The sequence below is a fragment of the Lithobates pipiens genome, unplaced genomic scaffold (genome assembly GCF_037356315.1).
Source record: "Lithobates pipiens isolate NorthernLeopardFrog02 unplaced genomic scaffold, aLitPip1_a1.2 Scaffold_8, whole genome shotgun sequence".
Lineage (NCBI taxonomy): Eukaryota > Metazoa > Chordata > Amphibia > Anura > Ranidae > Lithobates > Lithobates pipiens.
Window position 1 is genome coordinate 541,250,761 of NW_027507903.1, and position 24,699 is coordinate 541,275,459.

The 24,699-nt window shown below is 43.5% G+C and overlaps 1 protein-coding gene across 2 annotated transcripts in view; it reads left to right on the forward strand.

Moving 5' to 3' along the window:
• Positions 1 to 24,699, forward strand: part of SLC25A37 (solute carrier family 25 member 37) — a 65,374-nt gene that overhangs the window by 19,156 nt on the left and 21,519 nt on the right. Inside the window, exons 2-4 of one of the 2 annotated variants that reach the window (XM_077469718.1) lie at positions 8,838 to 9,066; positions 9,542 to 9,598; positions 14,538 to 16,973. In XM_077469718.1, the coding sequence (XP_077325844.1) occupies positions 8,838 to 9,066; positions 9,542 to 9,598; positions 14,538 to 15,034 (783 nt within the window). In that variant the 3' untranslated portion in view covers positions 15,035 to 16,973. Of the gene's footprint in view, positions 1 to 8,837; positions 9,067 to 9,541; positions 9,599 to 14,537; positions 16,974 to 24,699 lie in introns of those variants that run through there. The other variant, XM_077469719.1, reaches the window with a different exon arrangement.

Genomic DNA, 24,699 nt, shown 5'->3' on the forward strand with positions numbered 1-24,699 from the left:
CCTACCTAAAAGGTATGGAGACACTTCAATAGCTGGTGCACAGAAAGCTCCTTCGACGTACGCAGTTCAGTAGCACTGTTGGAATTTCTGCAGTTGGGAGTGGACAAGGGGTTAGCCCTTAGCACTTTGAAAGGACAGCTGTCTGCCTTGAGCGTATTCTTCCAGGAAAAGCTGCTAGCAACAGATCCATGGATAGGCAGGTTTTTTTTTAAAGCCTTTGGCAGACAGACCAGTCAGAGCATACACAGTCAGACTTTCAGCCAACAAGCTCACATCCAACATTTTGTTGTTGGAAAATCCGATTGTGTGTACGGGGCATTAGTGTTACAGACCCTCACTGGGGATCCATTTGAGCCTCTGGGGTCCTGTGCGTTAAAATTGATCACCCTCAAGACGATGTTTTTGATGGCGATCGCTACGGTAAGGAGGGTTAGCAAACTCGAACCCCTCTCCATTAGGGCACCTAGGAAAGGGTCAGAGCCTCTAGGCGTGCAATAGCCACGTGAAGTTAGCCGTTATTCAGGCCTATGTGGTCGGGGGAGGGGGGGGGGTTGTAGTCCCTGGAGGGTATTAAGGCACATTCCACTAGGGCAATGGCAAATTCTCAAACAGTGGGCTGGTGCTTCTCCAGAGCAGATTTGTAAAGCTGCAACATGGTCCAGCTTTGCCACCTTTGTAAATCACTACAGGTTGGACCTGCTATCGGCCGAAGACCAGGCCTTTTGGGTGTAAAGTGCTGCAGGCAGTAGTCCCACCCTAACTAAGGTAAGGTGCTCACTTATCCTCTCTATGGTGGCTGGCCTGAAAGACGAACAGGGGGAAAAAATGGAGTTGCGCTTACCGGTAACCTCCTTTTCCAGCAGTCTTTCAGGACAGCATCGGTACCCACCCAAATTGTTGGCTATGCCTGAGAGATCATCACATGAGACCATCAGGTAAGATAGTATGATGTATTCTTGTCTCTCCAGCTGGCCTGGAGGTACTCTTGAAGAACTGAGGGGCTGACGGGACAGCAAAGCTTAACTCTTGCAGTACAAGGCAGTGTTTCCTGAGATGGGAGAAGCCAAGGTCTCTCTATGGTGGCTGTTCTGAGACTCCTGGAAAAGGATGTTACCGGTAAGTGTAACTTCTCCTTTCTGTTATGGACTGCTGACTGTATGGTCTATGTAGGTTTCACCTAGAAGAAGCTGAAAGGTAGCAAGGTTTTGTCTAAACAAGGGGTCTCCAAACTTTCTAAGCAAAGGGCCAGTTTACTGTCCTTCAGACTTTTAAGGGGGGGGGTCGGACTGTGGCCAGTGGGAATATCACATTTTTCTGGCATTAGAGGGAGTAAACGGTGCCCCATTTTTGGTATTAGGGGGAGGAATAGTGCCCCATTGTCAGTGGCAGGAATTATGCCCCATTTCTGGCGTCAGAGGGCAGAATAGTGTCTCCTATCGGTGGTATGAACTGTGCTCCAAAGGCCAGATGAAGGCAAGCAAAAGGCTGCATCTGGCCCCTGGGCTGCAGTTTGGAGACCCCTGTTGTAAAATTCTATTAATTGAATAGAATAAGGGAGGCTTATAACACCGGTCAGGTTTTTACGTCATCTGTGTCCAACTGTGGAAATCTCCCATCACTTGTCCCTTAGCCGAAACAGGAAGTTAGAGGAAATCCCTCCAAGGTGAGGGAATCCCTGGTTGTCACAAGAACTAGTGTCCTTCTTTGGAAGACATGCCTTTTTAAGGCCAGTTAACATCAGAGCCGTTGTGGTGAAATAACCATGGGGGGTAACTTGTTTACACCCTTCTGCAGCATTGCGCTAAAATCATGCATGCTCTGGGATTCACAGGCAGCTCTGTCATTGATTGCAACAGTGTAGGGCAGCCTGTGCATCCTGGGCAGCTGTAGACAACCCTTCCCATAGGCGTGCAGATCAGTACACCTGTGTGAATGAGGCCTAAAGCTTGGTACACTTCCTCCCTTCCCTTTTTTATTTATTTATTTTTATTTTTTTCCTTCAGCCCAGTAGACTGAATGCAAAAAAGACTGCTCTGGTGGGGCCGCTGTACTAACTATCTAATGTTAGTACATGAATCTCCGCTTCTCCCCCTGCTGCCGTTGGCTGAGAGCTCTTGATCGGCAGGCCATTTTCGGTCATGCCCCTTCAACAGAAGTTGGACCGGTTGTAGTACACACGGACAGAATGTCGGCCAGTCTCTATTGAACCAGCTGACTTTTGTCCCGTGTTGACTAGGCTTAAGAAAAATGTGTTTACTGGCTGGATCACCTGGTGAAAATGGGGGGGGGGGGGGGGGAAACCAGCCTGGGTTTAAGGTGTGTGTGTGTGTGTGTGTGTGTGTGTGTGTGTGTGTGTTTTTTTGCAGTGGACCTAAATAAGGAAGGGGCTGCTGCAATCTTTATCAGTTTGTTGATCGGTTGCTTGCATAACAAAGTATAGCTTAAATACAGGATGAATTGCACAACAGGCAAGTGCATGCTCTGTCGTCTTGAGCTCCTCTACCTTCTACTTTATGTGCACACCGGCCTATTTGCTGTGTACAACTCCATAATTTATACAGATCTGAACATAGCCAAATTGTATGCTATGGGCCCATGCTTACTGGTTCACCCCATCATTGGTGCTGGTGGGAGGACTAATGTCCCAAGGGCATGACAAAGGCTACTACAGGGCCATATACGGCCCTAGGGCCACAGTTTGAAGATCACTGTTTTAGAGAAAAGAGCATATTCTAAATAACAATTCAAAATTAGGGATGAGCTTCGACTCGAACATTACCTGTTCGCCGAACAGCGAAAAATTTGGGGTGTTCGCGGCAAAAATTCGAAAAGCCACGAACACCCTATAAAAGTATATGGGAGAAATCTAAAGTGCTAATTATAAAGGCTTGTATGCAAGTTATTGTCATAAAAAGTGTTTTAAAAACTTCTGTTTTTTCGGAAAGCAGTGATTTTAATAATGCTTAAAGTGAAACCATTAAAGTGGTAATATTCCTTTAAATTTCATACGTGGGGGGGGGGGGGGGGGTGTCTATAGTATGCCTGTAAAGGGGCGCATGTTTCTCGTGCTTGGAACTGTCCCTGCACAAAGTGTCATTTCTGCAGGGGGAAAAAGGAAAATAAAAGCACTCGTGGCTATAATGAATTGTCGACTCCCTGTAATAGAGAGCAGTCATAATTAAAAAAAAAAAAAAAGCGTGGGGTTCCCCCCAAATTCTATTACCAGGCCTTTCAGGTCTGGTATGGATATTAAGGGGAACCCCACGTCAAATTAAACTTTTTTTTTTAATGGCGTGGAGTTCTCCCCAAAAAATCCATACCAGACCCTTTATCCGAGCACGCAACCTGGCAGGCCGCAGGAAAAGGGGGGGGGGAGAGCGCCCCCCTCCTGAACCATACCAGGCCACATGCCCTCAACATTGGGAGGATGCTTTGCACACACACGCACTTGGGAAAAGTCCTTTATTAACCACTTTCAGACCGGACCATTTTGCTGGCTTAAGAAACCACTTTTTGCGATTCGTCACTGCATCGCTTTAACTGACAATTGCGCGGTCGTGTGATGTGGCTCCCAAACAAAATCGACATCCTTTTTTTTTTTCCCACAAATAGAGCTTTTTTTTGGTGGTATTTGATCACCCCTGCAGTTTTTATTTTTTGCGCTATAAACAAAAAAAGCGTCCATTGTGAAAAAAACGCATTATTTTTTGCTATAATAATAAATATCCCCCAAACATATATAAAAAAAACATTCCCCCCCAGTTTAGGCCGATACGTATTAAGCAATAAGCGATTGATTGGTTTGTGCAAAATTTAGAGAGTTTACAAAATAGGGGATCGTTTTATGGCATTTTTATTAATAATTTTTTTTACTAATAGTGGCGATTAGCGTTTTTTTTTTTGTTTTTTTGTGACTGACATTTTGACGGACACATTGGACATTTTTAACACATTTTTGGGACTATTATTTATACAGCAGTCGGTGCTATACAAATGCACTGATTCCTGTGTAAATGACACTGGCAGTGAAGAGGTTAACCAGGGGGTAGCAGTGTAGGGGTTAAGTGTGTCCTAGGGGCGTGTTATTAACTGTGGGGGGCTGGGCTATGTCTTAATGAACACTGATCTCTGCTCCAATCACAGGGAGCAGAGATCAGTGTCACATGTTGCTAGGCAGAACGGGGAGATGCTGTTTACATTGGCATCTCCTCCTTCAGCCTCCCCATGAGATGAACGCGGGTATCCCCGCGGCGATCGAGTGGCAGGGTGTAAATTTCAACCGGGTGTACCTGTACGCCAGTTTGCCTGCCCGTGCCATTCGCCGTGCACGGGTCGGGAACTGAAAAAAAAGATTCCAGCGGTGGTAATCCACTCTTGCTATGACTTTCAATGACTGTTCTCTGTATTACAGGGAGCCGACAATTCATTATAGCCACAGTGCTTTTAAATGACTTTTTTCCTGCAGAAATGACACTTTGTGCAGGGACAGTTCTAAGCACGAGAAACATGTGCCCTTTACAGTCATACTATAGACATCCCCCAGGTACGAAATTTAAAGGAATATTACACTTTTATTGTTTCACTTTAAGCATTATTAAAATCACTTCTCCTGAGAAAACTGCAGTTTTTAAATCATTTTTTTTTTTTTGCATTGATACATGTCCCCAAACCCTTTTTAGGACAATAACTTGCATATAAGCCTTTAAAATTCGCACTTTTGATTTTGAGCGTTCGAGTACCATAGACTTTAATAGGGTTCTAAAGTTCACACGAACTTTAGGTATGTTCGCAAGTTCTGGTGCGAATCGAACCGGGGGTGTTCGGCTCGTCCTTATTCAAAATAAATCCCTAAAGTGACCCTTTCTTGTGCTGATGAGGAGCATCATTCAACCTGGAAGACTGTGAACATCCTGTAAGTGCAGAGCTTCATGGACCCTTCCCATAATGGGGTTTCGACATGGCACCCTGCACTTTTTTATGCAAAAAAAATACTGCTGTTGAGTCCGCAGGTGGGCCTTAAAGTGCAGAAAGCGTCTCCTCCTTTTTTTTTTTTTTTTTTTTTTTTTTATATACTGTATGTCCCTGAATGTGTTTTTTACACTGTAACTCCAAATGGGAACTGTGGAAAATTATGGTTTTGCACAAAGCAGTCCCACTCCGAATCCTCCTCTTCTCTGGTCCCCTGCTGATGCTCCTAGCCCCTCCCCCTGCTGAGTGCCCCCATAGCAGGCTGCTTGCTCTGGAGGCTCTCTTGTGAGCTCGCTCCCCAGCCCCCACAGATCGTGGCTCCTTTCTGCCCTGCTCTCTCATCACTGGTTGAGATTGGCAGCAGTAGGAGCCAAAGGCTCCCGCTACTGCTTCTCAGCCAATAAGGAAGGAGAGACCCGGGAGAGTTTCTGCTCAGTGAGTATTAGGAGGGAGCTGCATGCTGAAGGTTTATAAAAAATATTTTTTTTTTACCTTTTGTGTATAGTGAGCCTTTACCCTTTTTAGAGCTTCTTTAAAGCGGGGTTCCACCCTAAAGCGGAACTTCAGCTGATCGGAACCCTCCCCCCCTCCGGTGTCACAATTGGCATCTTTCAGGGGGGAGGGGGGTGGAGATACCTGTCTAAGATGGGTATTTACACCCACTTCCGGGCATAGACTCCCGTGGGAGTCTATGCCTCTTCCTGTCCTGCCGCGCTATCTGCTGGGACACACACGGGTCCCAGAGACAGCGCGGACAATTCCTATTGCGCTGCGCGACTCGCGCATGCGCGGTAGGGAACCGGGAAGTGAAGCCGATTCGCTTCACTTCCGGATTCCCTCACCTAGAATGGTGGTGGCAGCAGCCGAGAGCCGAGCGATCGATCGGCCTCGGCTGCCGGCATCGCTGGACCCCGGGACAGGTGAGTGTCCATTTATTAAAAGTCAGCAGCTGTAGTATTTATAGCTGCTGGCTTTTAATATTTTTTTTTTCCCCAGTACAGTCCCGCTTTAAGTCTATAGTTTGCAAGCTGTACATTTTCAGTTTGTTTGTTTTGTTTTTTTTTGTTTTTTTGAGTTGGTTCTCAATTTTAGTATCTCTGCATTGTATGGTTCAAAACAATGCTGTTTTTCCACCAATGACACTCCAGCAGCTATGTAGAGCAATAAAGGCCACCTCTGGATGTGCCAGGTAGGTCTCTTCTACTGTCACATTCTGTGTTTTGAGTGTGTTAAGAGAAGCTTTCTGTAATGCAGTCATTCTACTCTTTTAGGTTATGTAATTCAGTAGCAGTATGCTTGCTCAGAGTGGGCAAACCCAACAGGAAGTCTTTCCTGCTGCTCTGTGTTTGTTTGATGTTACGTGTCTCTGGATGGTGTTGATATCCTAAAGCTTGTATTCCTTCCATATTAAACAGATTTATGCCATTCGGAGCTGCTGGAAAAGACTTCTAAGCACGACCCAAAATGGAAAGTCTGGATATTGTTTGAAAGTTAGACTTTCTTCCCTACTTTGCAGAGGGTGATCCTGATCTGCAATACTGGACCTAACAACCTGTTATGACATGTCCCACTCCTTCCCTTATTGACCTAACAGGACAGCTAACACGGCATCATGGCTGCTGAGCTCTTTTTGATCCTTATGAGGAGGAAGAACGGGCCCAAAGACTCCTGGGATGTGTCCAAGACCATAGAATGAATTGCTTTCAAATGCAAGTTCATTTAAGAACACAGGATTCCTGGCTCCGTTTAGTGTAATCTTGTTTGCACACTTGGCAAGTTTAACAGGTTCTGTTGTTGACCATCTGCAGTCTATTGTTCTATACATTTTGCATTTTTTACCATTTAATTAACAGCCTAGCGCAGTGGTGGTCAGCTTGCCTGATGCAAGAGATCTAGAGCATGGCACCTAATGTACGGTGTATGGAATGGTCCGCGACTGGACATGCTACAGTAGATGGGAAGACACTGAGCATGCTGCAGGAGATGTCTCTAGACTCCAGTATGGCTAGGGTCAGGCTGTAGGAATCTCTGACTAGGGGCGTGTTACAAGAAACTGCTGGAGATCATTGCCATTGCAGTCTGTGCTCCATACAGTACAACAAAAAATGACTGGCATATTTGATAGCCCGCTGGGCAAGTTCCTCTGTATAACCGATCAGTCATGCCTGTGGTTATGCAAAATGTTCGTGGTGGGTACTTGTGCATTATGTAGTGTTCTGGCAACTGGGCTGGAACAGCAGCAGCATTATTTTGTGCTTGCCTGGATTCTCTTGCAGACAGTTTGCAACCATGGAAGACACAAGGGCCAGCCGTGGCAACATGTCACCGACTCCACAGCAAATAAGCAAAGCTGGGGCCTCTAAGAGGAAGGGTATTGTGATTTCAAAAGTCAGGAAGTTGGGCCCCTAGTAAAGTGAACCTAAATCGAAGAGGTGCACAAAAGATGTATGTATAATTTTTTTTATTTTTTTTTCATAGTGGGCATCTTTTGGCATCTGCTCTAAGGGGCCCATTTTATATTGGCGTGTGGATGCTGCTTTCAGATCTCTGCTGTGCACCACGGGATTAACTTCACACTATTTGCTTTTAATGGATTCGTTCCTATGATTTCATGACTTTGAAATGTTCTGTGCATAATGCTGTATACCCACTTCAATACAGGGCATTTCCACCCCCTTCCTGCCCAGGCCAATTTTCAGTTTTCTGCGCTGTCGCACTTTGACTATTACGCGGTCATGTAACACTGTACCCAAATGAAATTGTTATCATTCTCCCCCCCCCCCCCCCCCCACACACACACAAATACAGCTTTCTTTTGGTGGTTTTTGATCACCTCCTGTGGTTTTTAGTTCTCGCGCTATAAACAAATAAAGTGACAAGTTTGAAAAAAAAAATAAAAATTTTTACAATTTGGTGTAATACATATCCCAATAAAAAAAAAAAAAAAAATTATTTCCTCAGTTTAGGTCGATGTGTTCTGCATATTTTTGGTAAAAAAAAAATCGCAATAAGCATATATTCATTGGTTTGCACAAACGTTATAGCGGATAGATTTTATGGCGTTTTTTTTTTTTTCTTTTTTTTTTTTCGTTTACAAGTAATGGTGGTCTGCGATTGGTCTCCTCTCTCCTGACAGGACATGGATCTGTGGATCCATGTCCTGTTACTGGCAATCGCGAGTGCTCGGTGGACATCGTGGCCGCCGGACACATGCACGACTCCCGAGTGACGTGGCGCACACGCCCCCTAGACGGCTGGGAAGCCGAGGATGTCATATGACGCCTGCCCAGGATGGGAGATCCCTCCTGTGAACATCATTTGACTATGGGCCGGGAAGCAAGTGGATACAAAGTCGGGTCACGTTTTGTCATGTGAGTGTGAATGGGCTTTTCTTTTCTTTGTTAATCAAGGAAAATATTTTGAAATTAAGGGGCTTTATGTTTTGTAAAGTAGAGCCCTGCTTTATAAATATGACTTTTTATTTCATTTTGTATTAAATGTGTGTTTTTGATTTTTATTTTGCCATTATGACTGGTTTATGGCTATACCATTACCTTTATCTACAAAGTTACCTTACTCGCATAGGCAGCTTTTGGTGAACTATTCCTTTTTTTTTTTTTTTTTTTTTTTTTTTAAACAATTCTCTTTTCTAGAGATAACATCACAAGTGTTCATTGCATGAAAATTGTTTACTTGGCCAAAGGTGCATGTATGTTTGTCATGGCTGGACTTCAGTGTCTATTGGCACTAACAGCCTTCCGGACTTCCAGTGTCTAAAGGCGAGTGCCTGAATGATTAAAAACTTGAATTGTTAAAGCAGAACTACAGTAATTTTTAAAGTGGTTTAATAATGTTCCTCCTTGTTTCAGACTAGAATGCAGAGTTTGCAGCCAGACCCCAAGGCTCAGTACAAAGGCGTCATGGAGGCTCTGAAGAGGATGGTGCGTACAGAGGGCCTATTCACCCCATTGAGGGGGATTAACGTGACCATGCTCGGAGCTGGACCGGCACATGCACTCTACTTTGCGTGCTATGAGAAGATGAAAACCACTGTAGGATCGATGATTAACCATGCCGGCAACAGTCACTTGGCTAATGGTAATTTCTTAATTGGTGCATGACTGAAATCTTAGATGATCTAAAACTGCTGACCCCATACAGATTTTAGTTTTGTAAGCCCAGCACTATGTACAGCTCATCAGCACTAGCTCTGCATTGTATCAGCCTAACACACACACACACACACACACACACACACACACACACACACACACACACACACACACTCACACACACACACACACACACACACACACACACACACACACACACACACACACACACACACACACACACACACACACACCTTTTCATATAATAATCTGTGTATGTATTTGGATGAGGCAGGGACATCGGAGGAAACCCAGCATTGCGCTAAATGCAGACCTGATTGTAATCTAACACCAACACTTGGCAACAGTTGAGATTTTGCTAACGTGCATACATTTATTTCTTGCGACTTTCTCTCAGTGCGGTCATTCAGAACTGTGGTTAACACTTTGTTTGCCTGCAGGGGTGGCAGGAAGTCTGGCAACCGTGCTGCATGATGCCATCATGAACCCAGCTGAAGGTAATTTTATTTTTTCATGCTCTCATCTTCTTGATCTTCCATTAGTACTACATGTTAAAGGAGGAGTATGGCCAAAGCCTTTTGGGCCCTACTTCTTTGGATCACAGGAGTTCAGTTCATTCTGCACACCTTCCTGCTAAAGCCCTCTGTTGGCTGGTCTAGGCTGCAGAAAGATCCCGACTTTACTGTTAGGAGCCACCCAGATTCCTGGAATGACAACTGACTTAGCCTTACAGCGAGCCACTGAGGGCTTGAGCCAGCCGCTCCCACCCCCCTTTTCAGCCCAGTGCACTGGAGGAGCAGAGTGCGGTAACTGACAGTACTCAGAGCAGAGGGGAGAACTGAATGATCAGCAGTGTTTGATCACTCAGTTCTCAGTACAGAGCCAGCGGGAGACATATGCAGTATCGAACCAATGCTGCACTCACCCAGCTATAAGTATAAAGTGTGTGTGTGTGTGGTGTGTTATTATAAAACAAAAAAAAAAAAAACACATACTATTAAACTATTTGAAAAGTAATCCTGTTTATTTAGACAAGACTAAGACAACAGTGCATAACGCTAGGCCTTTTTTAACCACTAGCTTCTGTCATACTGCGACAGGTTGGCGCTTTCCTGCAAACCGCCGTAGCTGTACATCAGCCCTTTAAATAGCTATAGCAGGCGCGTGCCTGCTGGCCATGTGCGAGTGTACACAAATCCCCATTCTGTCAGCAGTTAGGAACAGCAATACGTCTACTCCTCTAGTTAGTCCCTTTCCTCCCCCCCCCCACAGTTAGAAACACTCAAGAGGGAACACATTTAACCCCTTGATTGACCCCTGTGTTAACCCTCAGTGCAGACATAAATATATTGTATTTCCTGCCAGCAGTGTAAAGTGAATTTAACCATTTCCACTTCTGGATGAGTAAATATCCTGACAAGTTAATTTTTATTTTTTTATTTTTTTTTATATAGGTAGATATATCTATCACAACTGCTCTAGTCCATTTCTAACTAGCTTTTTTAAATCTGGACTCTGGTATAAACAAGCTCCTATATTTAGACTAAATGTCTAAATATAGGAGGCATGTAGAATATTGTGTCCATTGTATATTTCTTCCAGCTCTGTACATATTTCCAGCATGAATCTTGGCCTTTGTGTAAGAAAAGGAAGGAAGAGTTTGCAGGAGGCTGACATTGCACCTATGATCTACTGATCGTTGGTGCAATTCTTTGTAGGCGCCTGTAAAAAGGGGAAAAAAGTTTCTCCTGCGAAAATACATGGCATTTTTATTTTTTTTTCCCCCCCAGAGGTGAACCTAGCCTTTAAACAATGGTTCTTTTGCTTGAATGCTCGACCTTCAGAAGTAGGGTGCACTTGGACAGGGCAGTTTACAGAACAATACAATCCATTTTCCAGCACACTAACCAGCTAGCCAGTTAAAGTAAACCCCCCCCCCCCCCCCCTCCCCCCCAATTTTGTGCTTAGAGACCCTATATCTTGTACAGAATTGGGAAAACCCCTTCTAGTGTAAAATACGTTTTAGTACTTGCCTCTCCTGTAGACCACACCACAGAATGCTGTTTTGATGCAGAGAGCTTGTCCCTGAAGATGTGCATTTTGCTGTAAGAGCTGCTGGGAATCACAAAAATTCACACTCCTGGAAGTATCTGTTATCCATTGGACTTTAATGGACCGATTTTTATGCAACGGGGCAGTGTTAAGTGGTGCTTTTTCTTAACAGGTATGTGATATTTTGATACATGACAAGCAGGGCCCAGGGCAATGCCACTGCACCAATCTGCATCTCTTTTGGGCTGTCTGAGCGTTCCCCGCTGGCCACTGGCGTTGTCTCTCTTACAGCCGAGTGGAGCAAAGCAATCTCCCCCCTCCTCTCTGTTAACATTCTCACAGGAGGGTCACTACTGTGCATGTCCCCTGCTATGAGGTATGTACTGAAGGAGTGAGGTCTGTACTGAGGGGGGGCTATAGCTGGTGGAGGAGGGGTAACGCCATGTTTTTCCACACCAGGTGACACCAACCCTAGTGACGCCACTGATTACTGTGTAGTCTCAACTAAACCTCTTCCAACTCTCTTGTGTTAAACTTCACAATGCACCCTTAAATTTAGTTAAGAATTTTTTTTTTTTTTAAACGTGTGATTTAAAAACTTGTTTAAACAAATACGCATTTTATTTTTTTAAGGTAAGGGGGACTTGATGGACAATTTTGTTATTTTTTGCCCTGCCTTGTCTACATTTGATATAGTTAAAGCGGTTCTTCACCCTAAAGGGGAAGTTCCGCTAATCTTATCCCTCCCCCCCTCCGGTGCCACAATCGGCACCTTTCAGGGGGGAGGGGGGTGCAGTTACCTGGATAATCCAGGTAACTGCACCCACTTCCGGCCAGACCGCCGCAGACCCCCGCAGACGCTCCGCCCCCCCCCCCCCGTTGTGTTCTGGGAAACACACAGTTCCCAGAGACACAGCGGGGGACCATAAGAGACGCGCAGCGCGACTCGCGCATGCGCAGTAGGGAACCGGGCAGTGAAGCCGTCATGATTCACTTCCCGATTCCCTGACAGAGGATGGCGGCGGTGGCAGCAGCGAGACGAGCGATCGCTCGTCATCTGCCGCCGACATCGCTGGAACCTGGGACAGGTAAGTGTGATTTTATTAAAAGTCAGCAGCTGCAATATTAGTAGCTGCTGGCTTTTAATATTTTTTTTTTAGGTGCAGCTCCTCTTTAAGTTAATGTAAACTTTTTTTCTTTTTTTTTCTTTTTGGTTTGGTTTTTAGTCCTTGTTCACACCGGTGCAACTTGTCATGCAATTTGACAGGTTAAATTGCTTGACAAGTCGCACTCTATTATCGACAATGGTACTGTTCAAATTGGTGCAACGCTGGATTTGCGGTGCCGCTCAGATTTGAAAAAGTAGTTCCTGCCTACTTTTGGCAATTCTTTATTTTTTCAGGTGCGAATTTCAAAGCTGCATTCAGTGTGAACCAGGGCTAAGTCAAGCAGGCTCTCATTCCTACTTGGTAGTGTCTGTCCTTCACCAGTCATGCTCTTTGTGCTGGTCTGTGGGTCAGGCCTGATTGGAGACAGACTCTCTAAAAGGATGAATGAGTTTATCATAACAATTGCTATTCATATTTACTTATGTGGATGCCCAGTAGAAGAGGCGATTACAAATCTGTATATTAAATCCGATATTCCTTTATAAAGGGCAGCAAGTAAAAATGTGACAAAAGTATACAGGGAAAAAGGTATTTGATCCCCTGCTGATTTTGTACATTTGCTCACTGACAAATTATCAGTCTATTATTTTAATGGTAGGATTATTTTAAGTGAGAGACAGAATAACAAATATCCAGAAAAACGAATTTAAAAAAAGTTAGAAATTGATTTGTATTTTAATGAGTGAAATAAGTATTTGATCCCCTATCAATCAGCAAGATGTCTGGCTCCCAGGTGTCTTCTACACAGGTAACAGGCTGAGATTAGGAGTACACTCTAAGGGAGTGCTCCAAATCTCAGATTGTTACCTGTATAAAAGACACCTGACCACAGAAGAAATCAATCAGATTCCAATTTCTCTCCACCATGGCCAAGACCAAAGAGCTGTCCAAGGATGTCGGGGACAAGATTGTAGACCTACACAAGGCTGGAATAGGCTACAAGACCATCGCCAAGCAGCTTGGCGAGACGGTGACAGTTGGTGTGACTATTCGCAAATGGAAGAAAAACAAAATAACGGTCAATCCCTCTGTCTGGGTCTCCATGCAAGATCTCACCTTGTAGCATTTCAATGATCATGAGGAATGAGCCCAAGAACTACATGGGAGAATCTTGTCAATGATCTCAAGGCAGCTGGGATTTACCAAGAAAACAATTGGTAACACGCTACTCCGTGAAGGACTGAAATCCTGCAGCACCCGCAAGGTCCCCCTGCTCAAGAAAGCACATGTACATGCCCTCTGAAGTTTGCTAATGAACATCTGAATGATTCAGAGGAGAACTGGGTGAAAGTGTTGTGGTCAGATGGGACCAAAATCAAGCACTTTGACATCAGCTTAACTCGCCGTGTTTGGCGGAGGAGGAGTTCTGCCTATAAACACAAGAACACCATCCCCACCATCAAACATGGAGGTGGAAACCTTATGCTTTGGGGGGTGTTTTTCTGCTAAGGGGACATGACATCTTCACTGTATCAAAGTGACGTTGAAATGGGCCATGTAATGAGTGGCTTAAGAATAAGCACATTATGGTCTTGGAGTGGCCTAGCCATTCTCCCAACCTTAATCCCATAGAAAATATGTGAAGTGAGCTGACGGTTCAAGTTGTCAAACACCAGCCTTGAAACCTTAATGACATGGAGAGTATGTGCAAAGAAGAGTTGGACAAAATCCCTCCTGAGATGTGTGCAAACCTGGTCACCAACTACAAGAAATGTCTGACCTCTGCTTGCCAACAAGGGTTTTGCCACCAAGTACTAAGCATGTTTTGTGATGGGATCAAATCATTTTTTTCACTCATTAAAATGCAAATCAGTTTAACTTTTTTGAAATGCGCTTTTCTGGGTTTGTTTTTTTTGTTCTGTCTCGCTGTCAAAATAAACCTACCACTTAAATTATAGACTGATGCATAATTTTTTTTCAGTGGGAAAATGTAAAAAATCGGCAGGGGATCAAATACTTTTTTCTGTCACTGCATGTAAACTCGTAACTAATAAAACTCGTACAATTTGTTTTGTTGGTGAAGTCAAAATTTTCAAAACCGCTTGCGGCAAGGGGGATATTTTATGACAGAAGAGACCTGCATGTCATTGTTTTTTTCTCTTGCTCTGTGTGTGTGTGTGTGTGTGTGTGTGTGTGTGTTTTTTTTTTTTTTTTGTTTTTTTTAATTGGGTAACTATTGCTGATATCACAATCTTGGATTTTTCTCCATCTACAGTGGTCAAGCAACGAATGCAAATGTACAACTCTCCCTACAGGGGCATGCTACATTGCATTCGCACTGTAAGCAGGACAGAAGGAATTGGAGCTTTCTACCGGAGCTACACCACCCAGCTGTTCATGAACATCCCTTTTCAAGCCATTCACTTCATCACCTATGAGTTCACACAGGAGCAGCTGAACCCACAGCGTCAGTATAATCCAGGCTCGCATATCATCTCAGGTGCCATTGCTGGAGCAGTAGCAGCCGCTGCCACCACGCCATTGGACGTGTGCAAAACCTTACTGAACACCCAAGAAAACACTGCCCTCAGTTCTGCTAACATCAGTGGACACCTGTCTGGTATGGCCAATACCATAAGGACGGTATACCAAATTGGAGGCCTGGGAGGCTACTTCAGGGGAGTGCAGGCCAGGGTCATTTATCAGATGCCTTCTACAGCCATTGCCTGGTCTGTTTATGAGTTCTTCAAGTACTTTCTTTCCAACCGTTGAGCGTGTACAGGCTGCCAGATCTTGCAACAGTGGCACCTTTTGCTTTTGGAGAGCCTTTCCTCCTAGGGTACCATAGAAACAATAATATGGCACCTTGTGAACCCTCATGAGGAATCTGTCATGTGTGGAACCTCACCAAAGACCTCAAGCTACATGGAAATCATAACTTATTTTTAATCAGAAAATTCCATTCATATTTAAACTCAGTTTTGGAAAACTTGTTGCCACACGGAAAGCAGCTTTCCCAATTGCATCTAACTGGAGACCATTTCTATTTAACTTTTTAGTATTTAAAGTGTTATTTCACTTTTACACAGAATTGAATCACTTTGTAATGGCATTCCTATAAGCAAACTGTGGGGAAAAAGTAAATGCTTTACTTGTGTGTTTTTTTTATTTTTTTTATTTTATTTATTTTTTTTTTTTTTTCTTCTCCCAGTCATGAAGGTTTGGTTTTTAAAGTGTGATGCCCTAAAGCAGGTATTGTACAAGCAACTTGTACAATGGGAGGAGTGACACAGAACGTTGTTGAGACTTAGTAGTAGCTTTAGCCATCCGATTTTATAGCAGAGTTGGCTTTACCCTACACTCCCAAGCAAAACATCACACCGTGTTTGAGGGAAGGTAATGGTGTTACTTTTGTATTTTGGTGCAAGTTTAAAAATATATAGAGAAGCAATATGGGCTCATAACGCAAAAAGCCCTTTCTATAAAACGAAATGAACCTATCTCAGCAGCAGATAGGCACTTTTGCTAATTGCATTCCTGGCTGTATAGGAAGCTATATTAGTTATACACAAATCTGTATACGAAAGGAAAGAATTAAAAGGGTACAACATTCAGTGTATATTAAAAAAAAAAAAAAAAAAAAAAAAAGGGGGGGCTTTTACATAATGGGGTTCTTGGTAGATTTGTTCTGACTCTTTCCAAGCTGAGATGGATTCAGATAGTAGGTGAGGAAGTTTCCTTGCACTGCACAATCCTTTTTATTTTTTATTGGTATTGATAAGAACTGCAATAGGCACTGAGAAGCTGCCCAGTTTGCATTGTCTGTACTGGCATGGCCAGCTCAATGAGTACTAGTTCTCCCCCTTGTGAAATGACAGGTAGGTGCAGTTTTTTTGAGCAGTTGCATTATTCTTCTGGATTGCTGCAGAAAGGTGAAGGTTGTAGATGGACTTCCAGCAAGCCCCTGCCTAGGCTGCCTTGTGGATGATCAAGCTCTTCCTCTAAGACCCCTTCCACACTGAGGCGGACTTCAGGCATTTTAGCGCTAGAAATGGCGCCTGTAAAGCAGCTGAAAACTGCCTCCCATTCATTTCAGTGTGACTTTTCACACTGGGGTGGTGCGCTTGTGGGGCATTGGGTAAAGTCCTGCAAGTGCCATCATGGGGTGGCTTGAGTGCTACAACAAAATGAATGAGAAGCGTTTCAGAAGCGCCGTAACACTGTCGCTTTTAACCCTTGTTTGCGGTTAAAAACGCTCTGCTAGTGGGCAAAAAGCACCGCTCAATTGATGCTAAAGCGCTGCTTTAGTTCTGCCATGGCCCCAGTGTTAGAGGGGTATAAGTACCTTGGCAGTTTGGCTATAAAGTTCAGAGCTAATTAGTTTGGCACCTGTAGGTTGTCAGTGGGCAGTGTATTGTGGAAGCCTGATGCTATGTGCAGGTTTTGGAGAGCAACTGCTTACTGACTGTATTGTAGTCCTATTTCTACTTTGTTTCACCCCTACCTCAAGATGTGTAATGACTGAAAATGTTTCCCTGTAAGCCACAGCTCTCCAAGATTTAACAAAGGGCCAGGTTAATGCACTTGACTTTAGGGGAGCCAGACTGGCCATTGGGAGTAGATAATGGTGTTGATTTACTAAAACTGGAGGGTGCAAAACTTGGTGCAGCTGTACATGGTAGCCAATCATCTTCCAACTTCAGCTTGTTAAAGAGGAAGTAAACCCTGATGGGTTTACTTCCTCTTTTTTTCCCTGCAAAGGTAAAGCATAATGGACTACTATGCATCGCATAGTAGCTCATTATGTGTCACTTACCTGACACAGGAGCCAGCGAAGTCGCCGCTGATCCCTGTAGTCCGCCGCGTCCATCTTGCTGGTGGCGTCTCGCAGCTCCGACCAATGACAGCGGCGAAGCCGCGATGACGTCACTCCCGCGCATGCGCACGGGAGTCGCGCCTCGCAGCTCCGCCGCTGTCATACGGCGAGGCCGCGATGACGTCACTCCCGCGCATGCGCACGGGAGTCGACAAATTTGGCAAATCCATTCTTGGACTTGCCGCATTTAGTGCGCATGCGCGCCGCTGTCTACGGCGCATGCGCCGTAGACAGCGGTGCCCATTTTCGGGCAAATATCTCCTAAACCATATAGGTTTAGGAGATATTACTTGGACCTACAGGTAAGCCTTAATCTAGGCTTACCTGTAGGTCAAAGTTGTTTGGAAGGGTTTACTTCCATTTTAATTAAGCTTTGAAAAAAAAAAACTGGAAGCTGATTGGGTTCTGAGCAGAACTACCCCAATATCTCAGGTTGGTGGTCATTGGGAGTAAAAGGCATAGCACCTGTGGTCAGTAGGAGGAATAGTACCCCAATATATTGGTATTAGGAGTAGCTCCCCATTGTTATGCTGGGTAGACCCAGTGCTCCTGTCAGAATACAATAGCTAGTACTAGACTTGAGTGAGAGGGATGGGGCCTCATTGTTAATTGATTGGGAGGAATAGGCGCAGCATATCAGTGGAAGGAACGGCACCCCAAAGACCATATAAAAGCAAGCAAAGGGCCGCAGTTTGGAGATCACTGCTGTGAGCTGCTATTCTCTTATCAGATTTGCAGGTACAGAAAGGGCTTGAATAGTGCTTAGCTGTCACACTTTAATACCACATTAAAACTTTCATAACTGAGAATAACATAAGCAAAGTGTTTTGCCATCCTTGCAGTGTTGCCTTGTGACAAATGACAGGTCCTCTTTAAATCTTTAGTGCCTATTTTTAAGTAGGATAACCATTTTTTATTATGTATTGTTTCTTGTATGCACTTTTTAGTGTCTTCTATACAGGGCATATCTGTATGCAGTCTTCAGGGGGAAGGAAGGGGGTTGTATATGACAATACTAGGTCTGCCTTCCTCTCCTGTCCTCCCTAGGTCTTTATACTGAGCAGTATAGATCAAATGCCGCTCAGATGTTAAGGGAAGCGTTCACAGGAGGTGAAGTGAGCAGTGACTATAAACGCACCTCTCTGCACTACAAAAAATTAAAAAATCTGTTTCCTTTAATTGTTCTGCAGTGGAACATCCTATAGAAGCTTCACAAAGTGGAGCTTGACTTTAACGCGTGGAGCGAGAGTAATGTATACTGGAGCCCAGCAATGCTGGATAGTAGTTTTGCTGTAGCAGCATATAGATAAATGATTATGGAGAGCTTTGCTCAAGTACTGATCCCAGTCAGTCTCTCCAAGATTCCTTTATGGTATTATCACTGCTATACAGGATAACAGTCAAGACTACGCACAAGTCATAAATCTTTATTTTATAGAATATATTATATTAATATTGTAATGTTTCTATTTACTTGGATGTATTAGGAAGAGTGAATGTAAATAGTTTTATGGCATATTTTTCTATGTAGAACTTATTAAGCAGACAAGGTAATTCCGCTTTTATCTGGAAGTTTTGTTTGACATGAAGAGTTTTGTATTTGAAAGTCTGAATTTTGCCTTAAACGCACACACCAGGTAATTTTTTTTTTTTTTTTCGCCGCTGCCAATATAGATCTGCTTTGTAAAGGTAGATCTATTTTTTTTTTTTTTTTTTTTTTTATCTGATTTGATTTTTGAACTTGCAAACAGTGTGGGCAAATTCTGCAAACTTTCTATGTTTTACACCCAATAATTCCTGTAACAATAGGCTTTTAGATGTATAATTTTGCTTTGTACCAGGTGTTACAGTGAAACTTACCTGGCCTGACCTGTTTCTGTTAAAGGATAAGTTCACTGTTCATATTCAGGGTGTAAAATGTTACGAATGGATCGGCTCCCTGATCTGACAGCCAGGGTCGTCTCCCTCTCTGCTAGCTGTAACCATTAAAAATATGGCTGAGCAGGGCTTCACCTGCCTGGCCTTGTCACTCGTTCGGTGTCCTGTGAATGGAAAACTGCAATGTCTGGCAGCCTTTGCGGCTGCCTGCTTTTACTTTTAAATTAACTACCACAGCGTTGTGATCTTCTTCTTCCTCTTCTTCCTCTTCTTCCTCTTCTTCCTCTTCTTCCTCTTCTTCCTCTTCTTCCTCTTCTTCCTCTTCTTCCTCTTCTTCCTCTTCTTCCTCTTCTTCCTCTTCTTCCTCTTCTTCCTCTTCTTCCTCTTCTTCCAAAGTTGGGAGTTGAACCGATTTTGAACAGTTCTATTGTCAACAGTAGGGTGCAACTTGTCATGTGGTTTGGAACTGTCAGATTGCATGACAAGTTACACCAGTGTGAAAGGGGGCTTAAGAACATTTAGGCTCCATTCACACTCGTATGACTCCTGTTGTGCCGACTTTTGAGGGCAACTTGGATACGATTTTGGCTTTGATCAGTGATAATGGACAACTGTTGCTTTGAATAACATTCAGGCATGACTTTCATTAAACTTTTGGGGGTATGGCCCTCAAGTTGTATGAAAGTTGGACCAAAGAAAGTAGTGCATGACAAGTTGCACAAGTGTCTATGGAGCCTTAATAGCAGGTCAGTTCACTTTGATATAAAACTCTGCCCCCAAAATTTCTAATTTTGAGAGGAATTGTCAGGAAATAATCCATTAGGCATTCTGCCACAACCAGGCCTCTTCTCCCCCGCCCCCCCCCCCCCCCCCGCTCTGTAACCCTCATTGTTGTAGGGATAGGTGGATAACTTGCGTGGAGAAGATCTACAATGTAGAGCAGGGAGACCTGGTTGTCAAGACAGGTATGGGAGATGGAGGAGATTAGCGGCTGCATTATATCCAAAACTTTGGGAAAAATAAACGCTTTTGGGTAAAGTCCATTTTAAAAACGCAACTCCTTGCAGTACAGAGACAGGCACCGTATCCTTGATCCATATTCATTTTGATGTCACTGATCTTTGAGAGACTTCCACAGCCCTGTTTATGGGGCTGCTTTTGGACCAGGACTTCAGGAGATATAAGGGAGGTTCAGAATTGTGTTTGTAAATGCACATGAACCCATCCCCTCCTCCAGCCCCCCCCCCCGGTCAATGAAAATTGTTTCTTCCTCCATTTAAAAAAAAAAAAAAAAAAAAACCTTGCCTAGAACTTACCCCTCAAGAAAATGAAAGACTTCACCCTTTCCGGAAGTCTCCTATGCTGCTGATTGCCTTGCTAGTCAATAGGCTTTTAAAGTCTACTAGAACAGGCTACCCATGCCTATGGGCACTGCAATGTTGGTATGAACAGTTTTAGTTCTTCGTGCCAATGTAAAGGGGATCCGTGTCTCACCCCTGCTTATTAGTGTTCAGTAGTGGGGTTACACAGAAGAGATCCATTCCACTAAAAGTGGTAAACCCCTTTTTGTGTCTTCTCTATTTTATATTTGTGTGATTTTATTGATGATAATTATTTTATTTGTTTGATGCTGCTGCCACCTGCTGGTTATTGTACTATGCCTTAGAATCCAAGCCATGCTGTGAGCCGAGGGAGGTAAATATTGGATTAAAAGAATATGCCAAACAAAATGACACTTAATAATAAATGTGCTTCATGGCGAATTGCTGCGTCTGTCTGTCTTTTTTTTTTTTTTTTTTTTTTAGTAGACAAATATTGACGACTCTTTGCCTATGGACGTGACCTGCTCTGTTTTGGTAACTTATTTCCTGTTCCTTTTTTGTTGATGCAGTTAGCTTCAGCTTTATTTATTCTATGAATCTGTGTTTTCTTCCACCCTTCCTGCTGCATCTTGATCATTACTCCTTGTCATCAGGGGTCTGCCGACATGAAGAAGCAAAGCTATTATTCTACCAAAATTACCATCCCCACTTAGAGACACAGTGCAGAACAAGGCACGGTAAATCGGTACTAGGGGGAAAGGATCAGCTGCAGGGAGACCCAGAGGCAATGCTCATGACTAGTCCTTTTCGGTACAACTTCCACAGTTCCAGGTCCATTTTTTCATTGATAATGCAAAACCATACATTATTGCCTTATTGAAGTAGTAAAAATTGTACATGGCAGAAAATAACATTTGACATTTATAAAAAGTAATGGTTCGTATAAGGAAACGCAGGAATCTTCTCCAACCATACAAAGTAGCCTTTGCAAAATAATTACCTTCAAGACATACAGGAAAGTTGCCAATAATTTGTTGCAAATGAGCTTTTCCCTCCAGTGAGAATGACCTGACACCTCAAATGTGTGAGTGGAGGAATTACTCCTGCTGAGCTTTTGTTTTCTGACAATGGTGAGACTTTCCAGCCATTAGAATGTGCTGAACGTCCAGAAGTTTTCCAACTGGCTGGTTGTTCAGAAGTCACTCTACTGATCAACTTCTAAACAATCGGCTTGCCCTGTTGGACCGCTCAAATTTTGATCCATGTATGGCTTGCTTAAGTTATCACTTGGTTCTTACTAGTGGTACTTGTGAGATTCAGTGGATTGTACATTGGAAAGAAGTTTGAAAAATTGAGCCATTCAAGGGAATAGGATACAGTAATACTGAATCATAGGGAATAGAGGCAGTTTATACAAAAAAGAAAAAAAAAAATCCACATCCGTTTATTTGGAAACTGAATATGTTCCTGAGAAGAGGTTAGCTTTCCTATAGCCACGAGTTGCAGGAATTTGTGCTTTTCCCCCCCCATCAACACATACAGTGCTGACAAATGGAATCATCCAGCTGAGCCATTGTCTTCTCACGGGTGGGGTGGGGAAAGCCATCCCCACCGGGAGCAGATCCGGTAGGCTGGTTGTACCCAAGTTGATCAGCTTTGTTCATTCAACCTTTTATATTACCTTTTTATAGAGTTGTGCTTAAAATTGAGTTCCACTCACTTTTACAACTTTGTCTTAAAGGAATGACAACCCTCTACCACTCGATTTTTTTTTTTTTTGGATTTCTTAATTTAAATTTTTTTTCCCTTAACTTTTGTCCCAGCCTTGCTGTGGCCTAGTGCGTCACATCCTCTTCTCTCCTGCTGCCTTCTAGGACCTTTGTGTGTGTCCCAGAAAATGACTGGGCCATTCAGGAAGCGCCACACGACTTGCGCATGTACGGTAAGAAACCGGCAGGGAAGCCTGAAGGCGCCACTTCTGCTTTCCCTTAATTTGTAATGCCGGCGCCTGCACCCTATCCAATGGACCGATCTTCCTCAAGGAGCTGACAACGCGGGCTATTAAAAGTTAGCAGCTAGTGGTTGTAGCTGCTGAATTCTGAGAAGTCCCAATTGTGAAAGTCCTTCACCCGGAAAGTGCACCATCCATCACCAGAACGTGTGTGATCCTGAGTAAATGTCTCCACCTTACAAAGTGCTTGCTTACCAGCTACTGTTGACCACCTATTACAGAAGGTCACTCTCACTTGTGGCTCAAAACCCAGCCAGCGCGCCTCTATCCATCCAGGGGGAATTTGAATTGAAGGTAGGGAAATCCACCACTTTAAGAAGACTTGGTCATAAGAGATCCCCAAAAAAGATACAAACATCATCTTGTAGCTCCAATTTTTCCAGCATGCATTCAATGGCGCCTTGAACCTGTGTTACATTCAACCTGCCCATTAATGGTTTGAATCTTAGGAACCAGCTGAGATTCGAACCATGTATAACTGATCTTGGTACATTGACCCTGATGTATTTTTACAAATTCCCAGCACTTGTAACCAAAAGTAATTCTGCACAAATAGCAACCATTCTTGTGACCTTAAACAAACCAACCAGTTTTTGGGTAAGAATAGTGAATGACAAACCTATGCGTTTTTATTTACTGAAGAACTGCAGCATATATAAGTTCCTTACTCAACTGCTTACAGCTGTAAAATATTGGCGAGGATTCACTTCCTTGCCGTCAGTGCGTTTTCATTGAAAAATGTCTGTGCTTGTAACCCTTGTGCTTTATGGTAGCACAGTGAATGCGGCATGCAATGCACAGACTTTACACGGGTAAACACTATTTTGAGGATCAATGTAGAAAATAATATAAGTAGACCTGTCAGTCTTATAACTGAGCTCTCCTGCTATCGCAGAAATAGATCTGCAAAGCTCATGTGCCTGAGCTCTGCTCCTATACCAGAGTGTTATGCAGAGGACATCTGAAGGACAATGCAGCTTTTAACAATGCAGGCTGCATTTTTCTGGACGTTCAGTCTGGATCAGACTCCATAGTGTCCTATGAATAGCAGCATCTCCTTTACTTTTTATAGATCTGGTCCAAAGTAAAAATTAATTTCCTCAAAGTTATATCAATTGTTTACAAAGAATAAATACAAAATGATTGACTGCATTGGTATACGCCCTTTAATATGACACAACTAAATCATCTTTTGTCCAGTAATTATTTTTCCAAAGTCTTGCAATCTCTTTAAGATTGCATTAAACACTTGAGGGGAGGTGGGTTGAATAAAGCTGTCGTGCCACTTTTCTGTGCTTAATCCCATTTGGTAAAATATTGTGCCAAATTCATGAAGCATCTGTGACACTTTTATGTTCTGACACTCGTGCCCCAAATTCAGGTAGTTCTAAAATGTGCAGCTTTTACATTGTGTTGCATTGAATGTACAAACGGGGTAGCCGCTCTAACTGTGAAAACCTCCAAATATGCATGTTTGTTACTGGGACCTTCACACCAGGTTCAGCTGACCCCCCCCCCCCCCCATCACAAACTCATAATATGGAAAGAACTCGCAATCCTGGAATCCTTCCAAATTATTTTCGATAATCGCCAAATACAAAGTAATTGCTGACATGTTTCGGTAGAGAGCCTAGTTGCATTGAACAAGGCTCTTCGTCGAAACATGTCAGCAGTTACTTTGTACTTGGTTATTTAATAAAGAATTTGGATGGATTCCAGGGTGTGAGTTCTTTCCATATAGCCATATTACCGTGTTGCATGGAATGTGCCAGTTTAGACCAACTCTGTTTTCGCATATAGAGAGAAACTGGCGCAGACAGGTTTTGAAAAAGTGTCTTGCATGCATTCTAAAAGCGGGTGCAGCTCGTGCCAAATTCCAGAGCATGTTCTGGGCAGGTTTTTGAATTTGGTGCTCGACTTTTAGGGCCTATTCAAGATACTTTTTTGCAAAATGTGTCTATGCCAGTCTTTATGAATTTCAGGGTACATGTTTTTGTTTAGCCACTTGACGCCCAAGGTAAGTACATGGACGTCCTTGGGTTTCAGTGCTTATAGCAGGATGATGCCTGCACTTACAGGCATCATCCTGGTATCAATCTTTTCAGCTTACGATTTTCTTTCTTTTTTTTATTTATTTATTTATTTTTTATTTAAGAAGTGATCTGAGTGGCTAAATGGGAGGAGTGATGTGGCCAGCGGCGATGGCTGCCATGTACAGAGAGAAACAGACGCTGTTCCCCCTCTCTGTAACCCTGGAAACCAGGAGTGACAAGTAGTTTGTCACTTCTGGTTCAATCTCTTTCGTTACCTGGCCACCAGCAGCCAATCAGACTGATCGTGTCTAATAGAC